The 13051-nt window shown below is 45.1% G+C and overlaps 1 protein-coding gene across 2 annotated transcripts in view; it reads left to right on the forward strand.

Annotated features, from left to right (window-relative positions):
- Positions 1-13051, forward strand: part of rbm44 (RNA binding motif protein 44) — a 290943-nt gene that overhangs the window by 61655 nt on the left and 216237 nt on the right. For both annotated transcript variants that reach the window (XM_072483580.1, XM_072483588.1), the window contains one exon: positions 4826-4905. In XM_072483580.1, the coding sequence (XP_072339681.1) occupies positions 4826-4905 (80 nt within the window). The remainder of the gene's footprint in view (positions 1-4825; positions 4906-13051) is intronic.

Below are 13051 nucleotides of genomic sequence, written 5' to 3' on the forward strand. Positions count from 1 at the left end.
GGTGGAGGATAGGTGTGCGAGGTGCTCGAGAAGCCCAGCGAATCATACCCATATGTTTTGGTCATGCCCGGCACTACAGGGGTTTTGGATGGGGGTGACAAAGGTGCTTTCGAAAGTAGTAGGAGTCCGGGTCGAACCAAGCTGGGGGTTGGCTATATTTGGGGTTGCACAAGAGCCGGGAGTGCAGGAGGCGAAAGAGGCCGATGTTTTGGCCTTTGCGTCCCTAGTAGCCCGGCGCAGAATATTGCTAATGTGGAAAGAAGCCAAGCCCCCGGGGGTGGAGACCTGGATAAATGATATGGCGGGGTTCATAAAGTTAGAGCGGATTAAGTTCGTCCTAAGGGGGTCGGCTCAAGGGTTTACTAGGCGGTGGCAACCGTTCGTCGAATATCTTGCGGAAAGATAGATAGGGGAGAACAAAGAAGGCAGCAGCAGCGGCCCAGGACTTGGGGGGGGGGGGGGGGGGGGGGTGGCCTGAGACAAGGCAGATGCCAATTAGGGCTAGTTTTTATTTTTTGTTATTTAATATTTATTTATTTGTTGTTGTTTTTGTTTAAATTTAAAAAGGTCATTATTATCTGTATTGTTACAATGTTGTGTAAAGGATGCACAATGTACTGTGTTGGTTGACCAAAAATTTTCAATAAAATATTATTTTAAAAAAAAATAATGCAACACACCGCTTAGTAAGAGTTAAATCAACGCTCATTTATTATATACAGCAATTAATACTTGTACAATAATTCTACTTCTAAACTACTACCTACCACTAACAGGCCAATACTTAACTTTGGAAATGGCCCACCAGGTCAGGGAAACAAATGGTCTTTCGAATGGGTTCTGAACCTGCGGGATTTAAAAGCTGGTACAGGTCGATAGTCAGGAGTGTCTATCTGGTAGCGATCGTTGGAGTAAAACTTACGGTCTTCTTGCAACAAGGGTCTCGAAGGGTGCGGAGCGGAGAAGAAGGGTCGAGTTGAACTTGGCCCCTATTCTTATAGTCCCCAGGGGCTTCCCGCCTCTCGGGGCGGACTTTGTACCTGTTTCCAAGTGATTGGACTTGGTCCCAATCACTTGGTTCGATATTCTCCGATACTGGAGCGATTTCTTGATCGCGGGGTGGTCGTTTACCTTTCTTTGTGTCAGCTCCTGCTGGCGCCGAAAGGTCTGGGTCGGCTTTAGGTTGCTAATGTGTAGCAATTGCTCCCGGGGATGGCTGATTAATATGCAGATGGCTGGGTTGATGGCTGCAGGTATCGGTCTGGACTGACTTCCCCAGAGGCGAATACACTGTTTTACCTGCAGCTGTCTGTTTGAGCCCTGTTGGCTGATTTTCCCATCAGCCTCTTCCGTTCGCCATTTTAAATCGGGGTTTGACCGTTCTAATCTGGAGTCAGCCATTTTACATGGCTACACTGGGAACCCCGCCACCTGGAGATGTCCCTCCAAGCTACTCACCTCCCCGACTTGAAAATATATCACCGTTCCTTCACTGATACTGGGTCAAAATCTTAGAACTCCCTCCTTAACAGCACTACGGGTATATCTACACCTCAGGGACGGGATTCAACGGTTCAAGAAGGGAACTCACCACCACCTTCTAAAGGGCAACTAGGGATGGGCGATAACTGCTGGCCCAACCAGTATGCCCACATCCTGTAAATTAATTTTTTTTAAACTTGCTGCCAGAATTGAACCCAGGTCCCTGGTGCTGTGAGGCTGCAGTGCTAATCACTGTGCCACCATACTGTCCATTGTGAACTGATTTCCTAAACTTGTATGTGAAATTTGGCATTCAAATTTGATGACTAGAATAAAGTGAAGCTGAATCCTGTACATGAAACATCACCGTTTCTCTCCAGAATCAGGCTGAGCTGTGATTTAAACTGACTATCATGCTCTAATATTATTGATGTGAAGCTAAACCATTTTTCATCATGCGCTTATATGAACCGTATGCACTGCCAACTAATCTGTGAATTTACAGCTTTCAAAATCTAAACGTTTCATGAATTTTGCCCTTCAACAGTGTTTAATTTCAAATTGCTAAAGTCACCTGTGGAAACTAGATAAAGGCTGGCAAAGCAACAAAGAACTCAGTCGTTCGAAGTCTACTTAATGTCTTGTTTAAAACTAATTGGAGACCAATCAGTGAAAATTATTCAGCACTGCATGTGTGCTGTCTTTTGGTTGCGATATTAAATTTGAGGTTACATCTGCCCTCGCGTGTGGACAAAAAAAGATTCCATGACTCTATTCTCTTGAATGTATAAAGCATTTGGGACACCCGAAGGTCATGAAAGGTGGTGATCCATGGTAACTTCTGGGGCTGGTCTGGTCTGCAAGGGGTTGGTTTAGCACAGTGGGCGAAACAACTGGCTTGTAATCATAGAATTTACAGTGCAGAAGGAGGCCATTCTGCCCATCGAGTCTGCACCGGCTCTTGGAAAGAGCACCCTACCCAAGGTCAACACCTCCACCCTATCCCCATAACCCAGTAACCCCACCCAACACTATGGGCAATTTTGGACACTAAGGGCAATTTATCATGGCCAATCCACCTAACCTGCACATCTTTGGACTGTGGGAGGAAACCGGAGGACCCGGAGGAAACCCACGCACCCACTGGGAGGATGTGCAGACTCCGCACAGGCAGTGACCCAAGCCGGAATCGAACCTGGGACTCTGGAGCTGTGAAGCAATTGTGCTATCCACAATGCTACCGTGCTGCCCCAATGCAGAACAAGGCCAGCAGCACGGTTCAATTCCCGTACCGGCCTCCCCGAACAGGCGCCGGAATGTGGCGACTAGGGGTTTTCACAGTAACTTCATTGAAGCCTACTTGTGACAATAAGCGATTATTATTATTCTGTTGAATCCCCTCTACCCATTCTGTAAGGCTTTTATATCATTGCTAAACTGGTGTCTGGTTTTCTCTAACAATGATCAAGAGTTCTAACCAGTAACCAAATTATAAGGAGAAATTGGAAAATTTCTTCTTGAACAATGAAGGTAAGAGGTATTCAAGCCTCATCTTCAATGGGCCAATGGTGCCTTTTATAGTCAAATGACTACAGTAATATGCATCCTCTGCCTGTGTGTGTAAGGGTTGCATACAGCAGTTAGAAGCCATATCTTCAGTAGATACTCCTTTTACAGCAGTGTCGAGCCATGAAGATGGCTTGAGGGCTGAGGCAACTGTGACTCTCTAAGGATGTAGAGTCATGGAGCTACCAAACTTTGTGCAAGCCTGCTGGATCTGCAGCATGCCTTGCAGCAGACTTCCAACAGTGGGACCTCTGCCTGTTAACAAAGCAGTCTCACTGCTCTTCGGGAGCCTTGATGGTCATGATTAATGGCCCGGTGACCTGGGAAATCTAGTCATGGTTTCCCTTGGTAGACAAGATGGAGCCCTGCAATAGGTCTGGTAGAGCCCAACAATACGCACCCTTAAGGGTATCCTCTATCATTATTGCGTATTGCACAACCTGGTGCTCCAGAGGGAAGTAGTTCTGGAGGCAAATTGTGAGCAAGAAAATTGTCAACGGAGGAGGGCAGATAGGCTGATTGGTGAGCAGGGCCCCACTGCACTTATAGTAACATGAATGGTAGCGATTTGCGATTGATCAGCAGGTGCCCCACATGAGGTCAAGTACAAGAGGCCACCATACCAAGAAGTTCTTTCCCAGAATAAGCCTTGCTGAGCTTTCAGAAGAGGCCTTTACCATCCATCTGTACCTGTCAGTACTATATGCCAAGATACTGTTCAGATATTTGGTTCCACATCCGGTTATTGTCACCTTCATGGAGGCATTACTGTGCCATGGCGTGACTCTTCCTTGTGATGAAAGCCCCTCCCCCAATTTTATAGGCTCTGAGCAACCTGTTTAAATGCTGTACATGTGCCCTCAACTACCGTGCCTCACACCGAGCTGCTTTTACTATAACCAGCCCATTACCTTTAATTGATTCCCTCCCAACCTGCTGGCCCTTAATTGACTCTTCCTTGTAGAGCCACTGAGTCCTGTCACCCGTCTGTGTGCCACTGACCCAAGTATCTTTTCTACATCTCCCCCTGGTAAAATTCAGTCCATCATTTCCAATTGATCTTTCATAAGAACATGATATCAGTTTGGCCTTTTCTGAAGTATATAGCCATTGTAAACTATTGTATATTGTACTATTGCCATTGACTTTGATCATGTACTTCCATGCTCTGGGCAATCCCCACTATCTTGAGGGACAGAAATCTCTCCGCTTTCATCTTGTTAAATGCTCTGTTCAGAATCCAAACAGAATTGACTGCTCACAGTTCTATGCATTGCTTTCCAGGTTGCCTGATTGGTCAGAAAAGTATTCCGTTTATCTGCAGCCCTCAGTGAGATATCTTGAGCCTTGCCTTCTTTGATATAATCATTCCTAGTTTTATTCTTCTCTTCCTCATCAGTTTGTAACCTGCTATTATAACCCTCTCAAAGATGTTCTGGTCCAGCAATATACAATGCTCCGATGGGCCCTGAAAATTAGGCTATACAAGCACACCATTACCTCTGGACTATTTCCATCCCTCAGACAATACCACCCCCCCCATTTTGCCACACACTCTGAAATTGTTTAATAGGCTTTCTGCTGGTACCTCAGATTCACTCCATGTGTCAGTAATATTTCATCATTCAGTTTATATTCCCATTGTTTATTCTTTTTCCTCAAGCTCTCCACTATTTATCTATGTTAAGCAATACCTGCCACTTGTCATCACAGTAGCCCAATATTTGAAAAAGTTTCACTGAGTGTAAAAACTATGCCTTTCTTTTGTTCTATGCAGGTGTTGGGTACTAGCCAATGCAAAACCAAATTGAGAAAGGTTCTTGATGAACTTGAAGAGCTGAAGAAAAAATATAAAAGGTATTGCTAAATTTATTTAGAAATCTATAAATGAAACTAGATTTTAAATGCACTACAGTTGCTTTGAAGTTCAAGGAAACAACTCCTATTAAGCACATTGAAACATACTGAATAATGGAAATGCTGGTGTTAATACTCTTAATCAGCCTCAATCCATCTCCCATCTTATTTCCGACTTCATCTTGTTTACAGGCACTGTGTTAAGACTCATACTGTGATGCCTTGAATCAAGGAGTTTCAATTTGCATTTACATTATGAGAAGAATATTTCAAACAGTGGCCCTTTTAGGGTTCCAGATGGTACACCGGCTTTAGGGTATTGCCCATTTAGCTCTGGGAATCTGAATGCAAATCCAAAGATGAATGAGGTGAAATATTTCTTTAGTCCAAGTTCTGAGTTTTAAGTGAAATGAATGATAATTTTTGAGCTATAATCTATTACAAAGATTAACAAATATCCTCTTGTTCCAACTTCAGACTAATATCCTAGTTTCAGCGAATCTATCCATTTAATGCTTTATTTAGAATCATAGAATCATAGAATTTACAGCGCAGAAGGAGGCCATTCGGCCCATCGAGTCTGCACCGGCTCTTGGAAAGAGCACCCTACCCAAGGTCAACATCTCCACCCTATCCCCACAACCCAGCAACCCCACCCAACACTAAGGGCAATTTTGGACACTAAGGGCAATTTATCACGGCCAATCCACCTAACCTGCACATCTTTGGACTGTGGGAGGAAACCGGAGCACCCGGAGGAAACCCACGCACACACGGGGAGGACATGCAGACTCCGCACAGACAGTGACCCAAGCCGGAATCGAACCTGGGACCCTGGAGCTGTGAAGCAATTGTGCTATCCACAATGCTACCGTGCTGCCCACAATAATTTGTTTCTGTAGTTTCCCTTTCTATCCATTGAGCTTCAGCTTCTCCACTTCTTTGCATCAGTTTTGTTCCTCTGCATTCCCTTATTGATGAGCAGCTGCAAACGGTATTCCAATAAGTTCTGATTAATGCATCATATAGCTACATCAAAATTCTAGTATCTGTAAAACCTCAGATACTTTCGACCGGTTCACTTACTCAAAAGTTTTACCGTGGTGTCTTTAATAACAAGGAGAACAAAACACAAATTCAAGTTCAACAATATTTATTGCACACCATTTAATAATAATCTTCATTGTCACAAGTCGGCTTACATTAACACTGCAATGAAGTTACTGTGAAAAGCCCCTAGACACCACATTCTGGCGCGTGTTCGGGTACACTGAGGGAGAATTCAAATGTTCAGTTTACCTAACAACACGTCTTTCGGAACTTGTGGGAGGAAACCGGAGCACCCGGAGGAAACCCATGCAGGCACAGGGAGGACGTGCAGACTCCGCACAGACAGTGACCCAAGCCGGGAATCAAAGCTGGAATTCTGGCGCTTTGAAGCAACAGTGCTAACCACTGCTACCGTTCTGCCCTGTATTCTACCCACATTTACCTGTCTACTACCTAAAAATATAATCTAGTGGTACCCAAGATTGGTTTATACTACCCGTAATGATGGCTTGGTATGTCGTGCATCTGGTCCGTGAACCCATTTGGTTCATCGTCACAAAGGTGGTTCTCACACGCTGTTTCTACCTTCTCTGGTCAGTCGTCTTGATTGCCTCTGCATGGAGTCTTCGTTCCTGATGTGCCTTGGGTGCCTGTTTTTATCCCCCTTCCTTCGCGCCCTTTTGCCATTTCCTCTGGCTTTCTGCCAATGATGCCTTGGGAGGGGGTCTCAGCACCCAATGGTCCGGTTGATGACTGTTTGACAGGCCACCTGAGTCCACCCCAGGTGTCCATCTCTGATGTGGGTTACACATAACGTGTTCCCATATGAGGTAACAGCAGAAATTCTGGGTGACAGAAAGTCTGACCTGATCTGGACTACTGACAATAGATCTGTGCATATCAATAGCGTGTGATGATCTCCTGATGTGTGATTGATGGGGCAGGTCAAGATATGTTCTGACAGATTGCCTGTTGATTGTGTATTCCAACTTGGCCAGTTCGAATACCCATGGTGCTGTGTGGTGGAGTGTCTGTGACTAGGTTTAAAGTACCCAATTCTTTAATTTAAATTACCCAGGTGTAATCGGGTCTAAATCTAGGCCTTGCTAGATTGCCACAATTGCTCTGGCAATGTGTTCCCACAAATGGACTGACGTTTGCTGGAAAAGTGTCTTGGGCCCTGGACACCATTTGTAGAGTAACCTCAAATTTTTCCAGTGATGCCAAAATTTCCTGAAGAATTAATTTGGATTTACCTTAGCAAGGATAGCGGTTATTTGAAAGTTGGACAACTGAGAAATATTTGGCACAAGTTCCAACTTTGATCACATGATGGTATAAAAGCAATGCAGAGACCCAGGCTACTGTTGGGACACTAGTTCAATTCCCATCAGGGCAGCTGATAGAATTTGAATTCAATTCAATAAAGAAAATCTGAAATTAAAAGGTAGTCTCCTTAACGGTGATCATGGAAGCCATCTTCCACATTCACTACCATCTACGAGGGAAAGGGCAGCACAAAACTGGGAACATCACCATCTGGAAATTTCCCTCCAAGCCACTCACCATCCTGACTTGGAAGTATATCCCTGTTCCCTCACTTTGTAGATCAAATCTTGGAACTCCCTCCCTAACAGCATTGTGCTGTTACCCACACTTCAGTGATGCAGCAGTCCAAGAAGGTAGCCCACCACCACCTTCTCGTGGACAATTAGGGATGGATGATAACTGCCAGCCTAGCCCATATCCTGAAAATGAATAAGATTGTTGTAAAAGCCCAACTAGTTCACCAATGTTCTTTAGAGTAGAAATCAGCTCTCCTTTACTGGTCTGGCCTTCATCTGACTTGAGATCCATGTCAATGTGGTCAAGTTACATTCACGCCATGCAAGTTCCAGGCAATGACCATCTCTTGCAAGAGAGGATCTAACCATTGCCCCATGACATTCAATGGCATTACCATTGTTGAAACCCTACAATCAACATCCTGGGGGGATTACTATTGATCAGAAACTGAACTGGACTAGCCATATTATTGTGGCTACCAAGGCAGGTCAAAGGCTAGGAATCCTACAGTGCGCAACCCCCTCCTGACCCCCGATCCAAAGCCTGTCTCCCATCTACAAGACACGAGTCAGGAGTGTAATGGAATACTCTCCACTTGCCTGGGTGAGTGCATCTCCAACAACACTAGGCTTGACACCATCCAGGGCAAAGCAGCCTGTTTGATGCATTCCTTCCACCATCAACGTGCAATGGCAGCCATGTGTACCATCTAGAAGATGCAGTGCAGGAACGCAAGAGATGAAATTGCAAAGCCGTTGGCAATGATCTTTTCGTCCTCACTGTCAACAGGGGTGGTACCAGGAGATTGGAGAGTGGCGAATGTCGTGCCCCTGTTCAAAAAAGGATAACCCTGGGGATTACAGGCCAGTTAGTCTTACTTCGGTGGTAGGCAAAGTAATGGAAAGGGTACTGAGGGATAGGATTTCTGAGCATCTGGAACAACACTGCTTGATTAGGGATAGTCAGCACGGATTTGTGAAGGGTAGGTCTTGCCTTACAAGTCTCATTGAATTCTTTGAGGAGGTGACCAAGCATGTGGATGTAGTGTACATGGATTTTAGTAAGGCATTTGATAAGGTTCCCCATGGTAGGCTTATGCAGAAAGTAAGGAGGCATGGGATAGTGGGAAATTTGGCCAGTTGGATAACGAACTAGCTAACCGATGGAAGTCAGAGAGTGGTGGTGGATGGCAAATATTCAGCCTGGATCCCAGTTACCAGTGGCGTACCGCAGGGATCAGTTCTGGGTCCTCTGCTGTTTGTGATTTTCATTAATGACTTGGATGAGGGAGTTGAAGGGTGGGTCAGTAAATTTGCAGACGATACGAAGATTGGTGGAGTTGTGGATAGTGAAGAGGGCTGTAGTCGGCTGCAAAGAGACATTGATAGGTTGCAGAGCTGGGCTGAGAAGTGGCAGATGGAGTTTAACCCTGAAAAGTGTGAGGTTGTCCATTTTGGAAGGACAAATATGAATGCGGAATACAGGGTTAACGGTAGGGTTCTTGGCAATGTGGAGGAGCAGAAAGATCTTGGGGTCTATGTTCATACATCTTTGGCAGTTGCCACTCAAGTGGATAGAGCTGTGAAGAAGGCCTATGGTGTGCTAGCGTTCATTAACCGAGGGATTGAATTTAAGAGCCATGAGGTGATGATGCAGCTGTACAAAACTTTGGTAAGGCCACATTTGGAGTACTGTGTACAGTTCTGGTCGCCTCATTTTAGGAAGGACGTGGAAGCTTTGGAAAAGGTGCAACTGAGATTTACCAGGATGTTGCCTGGAATGGAGAGTAGGTCTTACGAGGAAAGGTTGAGGGTGCTAGGCCTTTTCTCATTAGAACGGAGAAGGATGAGGGGCGACTTGATAGAAGTTTATAAGATGATCAGGGGAATAAATAGAGTAGACAGTCAGAGACTTTTTCCTCGGGTGGAACAAACCATTACAAGGGGACATAAATTTAAGGTGAATGGTGGAAGATATAGGCAGGATGTCAGAGGTAGGATCTTTACCCAGAGAGTAGTGGGAGCATGGAATGCACTGCCTGTGGAAGTAGTTGAGTCGGAAACATTAGGGACCTTCAAGCAGCTATTGGATAGGTACATGGATTACGGTAGAATGATATAGTGTCGATTAATTTGTTCTTAAGGGCAGCACGGTAGCATTGTGGATAGCACAATTGCTTCACAGCTCCAGAGTCCCAGGTTCGATTCCGGCTTGGGTCACTGTCTGTGCGGAGTCTGCACATCCTCCCCGTGTGTGCGTGGGTTTCCTCCGGGTGCTCCGGTTTCCTCCCACAGTCCAAAGATGTGCAGGTTAGGTGGATTGGCCATGATAAATTGCCCTTAGTGTCCAAAATTGCCCTTAGTGTTGGGTGGGGTTACTGGGTTATGGGGATGGGGTGGAGGTGTTGACCTTGAGTAGAGTGCTCTTTCCAAGAGCCGGTGCAGACTCAATGGGCCGAATGGCCTCCTTCTGCACTGTAAATTCTATGATAAAATTCTATGAAGTGAATTTGGAAAAGCCGAAGTTACGTTCCTTGGCCATACAATTGGATAGGGTGAATGGTCCCACGGGATGTGAAAACAAAAGTTATTGTGGAGTTTCCAATACCCTCGACACAAAGGGAAATAATGCGATTTCTTGGCATGAGTGGATTTTACTGAATATTTGTGCCGGATTTTAGCAGCGTGGTTGCTCTACTGATGGACTTGCTGATTTCAGTGGACAGGCATTTGAAGGCCTCAAGGCTGTGTTAACGAATGCTGCTGTGTTGGAGAATTATGAGAAGCTCTGTGATCGGATTGAAATAAAGTACCTGACCTTAAAGAAAAATGCAGAGGCGTAGAGAAATGGATGGATCGTGCATAGACCTTCTTGCCCAAAGAGACTGTCAATCAAGAGGGATTCCAGTTGCAGGAAGAATAACTAAAGTGGACTATGTTAATAGAAATGTTTGCGTGTTTTTGAAAGAAATAGTATATTTACTGTCAATTTTCTTAAAGGAAAGTGAAACGGTGAAAAATGAAACCATCTTTGAAGTTGATGGTTATTTTTTCTTGGGGGGAGGTGTCATGGGAGTGTCCCTTTAAGAAATGTGTGTTCATCAAATGGCTTCAGTGATGCCATTGTGTGGGTGGAGCTGGACCGTGGCACTAGGTTTTACTTTCCTTTTGAGCTGGGAGCTGGCTTTGGCTCCGAGTTTTACACTGTTGGAAGCTGGATTCAGACAAAAGAAGGCTTTTCTTGTCTCTCTCGCTGCATGTTAAGTAGGCCCTTATGCTCCTCATAACCAAAATCTATAAGCAGTTGTGGGTCAGGTGAACTCCATGATATGCTTTGGTGTTCTCTGGCCCATAACAAACCAAAAGAAGTAGGTGAGATCCTTAATGAGTATTTTGCATCGGTATTCATAAAGGAGAGGGGCATGTTGATTGGTGGTGTCTCAGAAGGATGTGTAAACATTTTAAAACAGGTCGTTATTACGAGGGAGGAAGTGTTAGGTGTGTTAAAGAGCATTAAGGTAGACAAATCCCCAGGGCCAGATGGCATCTATCCCAGATACTGAAGTAGACAAGCGATGAAATCTCTGGGCCTCTAACAGAAATCTTTGTGTCCTCGTTGGCCACAGGCGAGATCCCAGAGGATTGGAGGATAGCCAATGTTTTACCGTTATTTAAGAAGGGTTGCAAGGATAACTCGGGTAATTATAGGCCAATTTGCTTGACATCAGTGATAGTGAAATTGTTGGAAAAGATTCTCAGAGGTGGGATCTATGCACATTTGGAAGTGAATGTTCTTATTACATTTTCTGCGTTACAAAGCCAGGGCTCAGAGTGTGGGCAGGGGCGAACTCCTAATCCAGCTCCTTGCCTGCTCCAAAAAACAATTCAAATTCACATCGAGTCCAATTCATGGTCCCCACAAGAGAGCCATGTCAGATCTGAGACAAAAGGCAGAGCATATACTATACTTAATCTTAGCCAAAAGGCCAAACATGGTATTGTACAAGGGAGGTCATGCCTCACTCATTTAATTGAGTTTTTTGAGGAGGTGCCAAAAATGATTGATGAGGGAAGGACTGTGGATGTTGTCTACCTGGACTTTAGTAAAGCATTTGACAAGGTCCCTCATAGCGGGCTGGTGCAAAAGATTAAATGACATGAGGTCAGTGGTGAACTAGCTGGATGAATTCAGAACTGGCTTGGCCATAGAAGACAGAGGGTAGTAGTGGAAGGGTGTTTTTTCGAATGGAGGTCTAACTATTGGTCTTCCACAGGGATCAGTGCTGGGAGCTCTGCGGTTTGTGCTTTTATATAAATGACTTGGAAGAAAATGTAGCTGGTCTGATTAACAGGTTTGCGGATGATACTAAGATTGCAGGAGTTGCGGATAGTGATGAAGATTGTCAGAGAATACAACAGGATATAGATAGGCTGCAAAATTGGGCGGAGAAATGGCAGATAGAATTTAATCCAGACAAATGCGAGGTGATGCATTTTGGTAGATCCAATTCAGGTGGGTAAATGGCAGAACCATCAGGAGCATAGAGACACAGAGATCTGGGCGTACAGGTCCTCAGATCCTTAGTGTCAGCGCAGGTGGAAATGATGGTAAAGAAAGCATATGGCATGCTTGCCTTCATAAGATGGGGTATAGAGTATACAAGCTCAAAAATTATGTTACAGTTATATACAATGTTTGTTATGCCACATTTGGAATGCTGTGTTCAATTCTGGTCACCGCACTACCAGAAGAGCGTGGAGGCTTTGGAGAGAGTACAGAAAAGGTTTACCAGGATGTTGCCTGGTATAGAGGGTATTAACTATGAGGAGAGATTGAATGAACTTGGATTGTTCTCCCTAGAGAGATGGAGGCTGAGGGTGACCTGATAGATGTTTATAAAATTATTAGGGGTATAGATAGGGAGAACAGTTGGAGACTTTTTCCCAGAGCGGAATTGAAAATTACAAGGGGGCGCAAGCTCAAGGTGAGGAGGGATAGGTTCAGTGGAGATGTGCGGGGGAGGGTGATGGTGGCCTGGAATGCACTGCCAAGTGAGGTGGTTGTGGCAGATTATGTTAGCGACCTTTAAGACGGATCTGGATATGCACATGAACAGACGGAGTATAGAAGGATACAGGTGGTTGGTCTAAAGAGGACATGTAATCGGCTCAGGCTTGGAAGGCCGAAGGGCCAGTTCCTGTGCGGTATTGTTCTTGTTGAAACAGGATGAATGGACCCTTATAGCATCTACCCTGTCAATCTCCCTGAGTATCCTTTTTGTCTCAAAAAGGTCACCTCCGTTCTTCTAAACTGCGGTAAGTACAGGTCCAATCTACTCATACTCTCTTCGTAAGAAAGTCCCTCGCTACCCGGGACTAACCTCGTGAACCTTTTGTGGACCACCTCCAATGCCAGTATATCATCCCTTAGCTAAGGGGACCAAAACAGCGCGGGAGGAGAGAGCCGAGAGATTTTAAAAGCGCGGGAGGAGAGAGCCGGGACAGCGAAAACAGGGCGAGAGGAGAGAGAG

Source organism: Scyliorhinus torazame, chromosome 2, assembly GCF_047496885.1.
Source record: "Scyliorhinus torazame isolate Kashiwa2021f chromosome 2, sScyTor2.1, whole genome shotgun sequence".
Classification (NCBI taxonomy): Eukaryota; Metazoa; Chordata; class Chondrichthyes; order Carcharhiniformes; family Scyliorhinidae; genus Scyliorhinus; species Scyliorhinus torazame.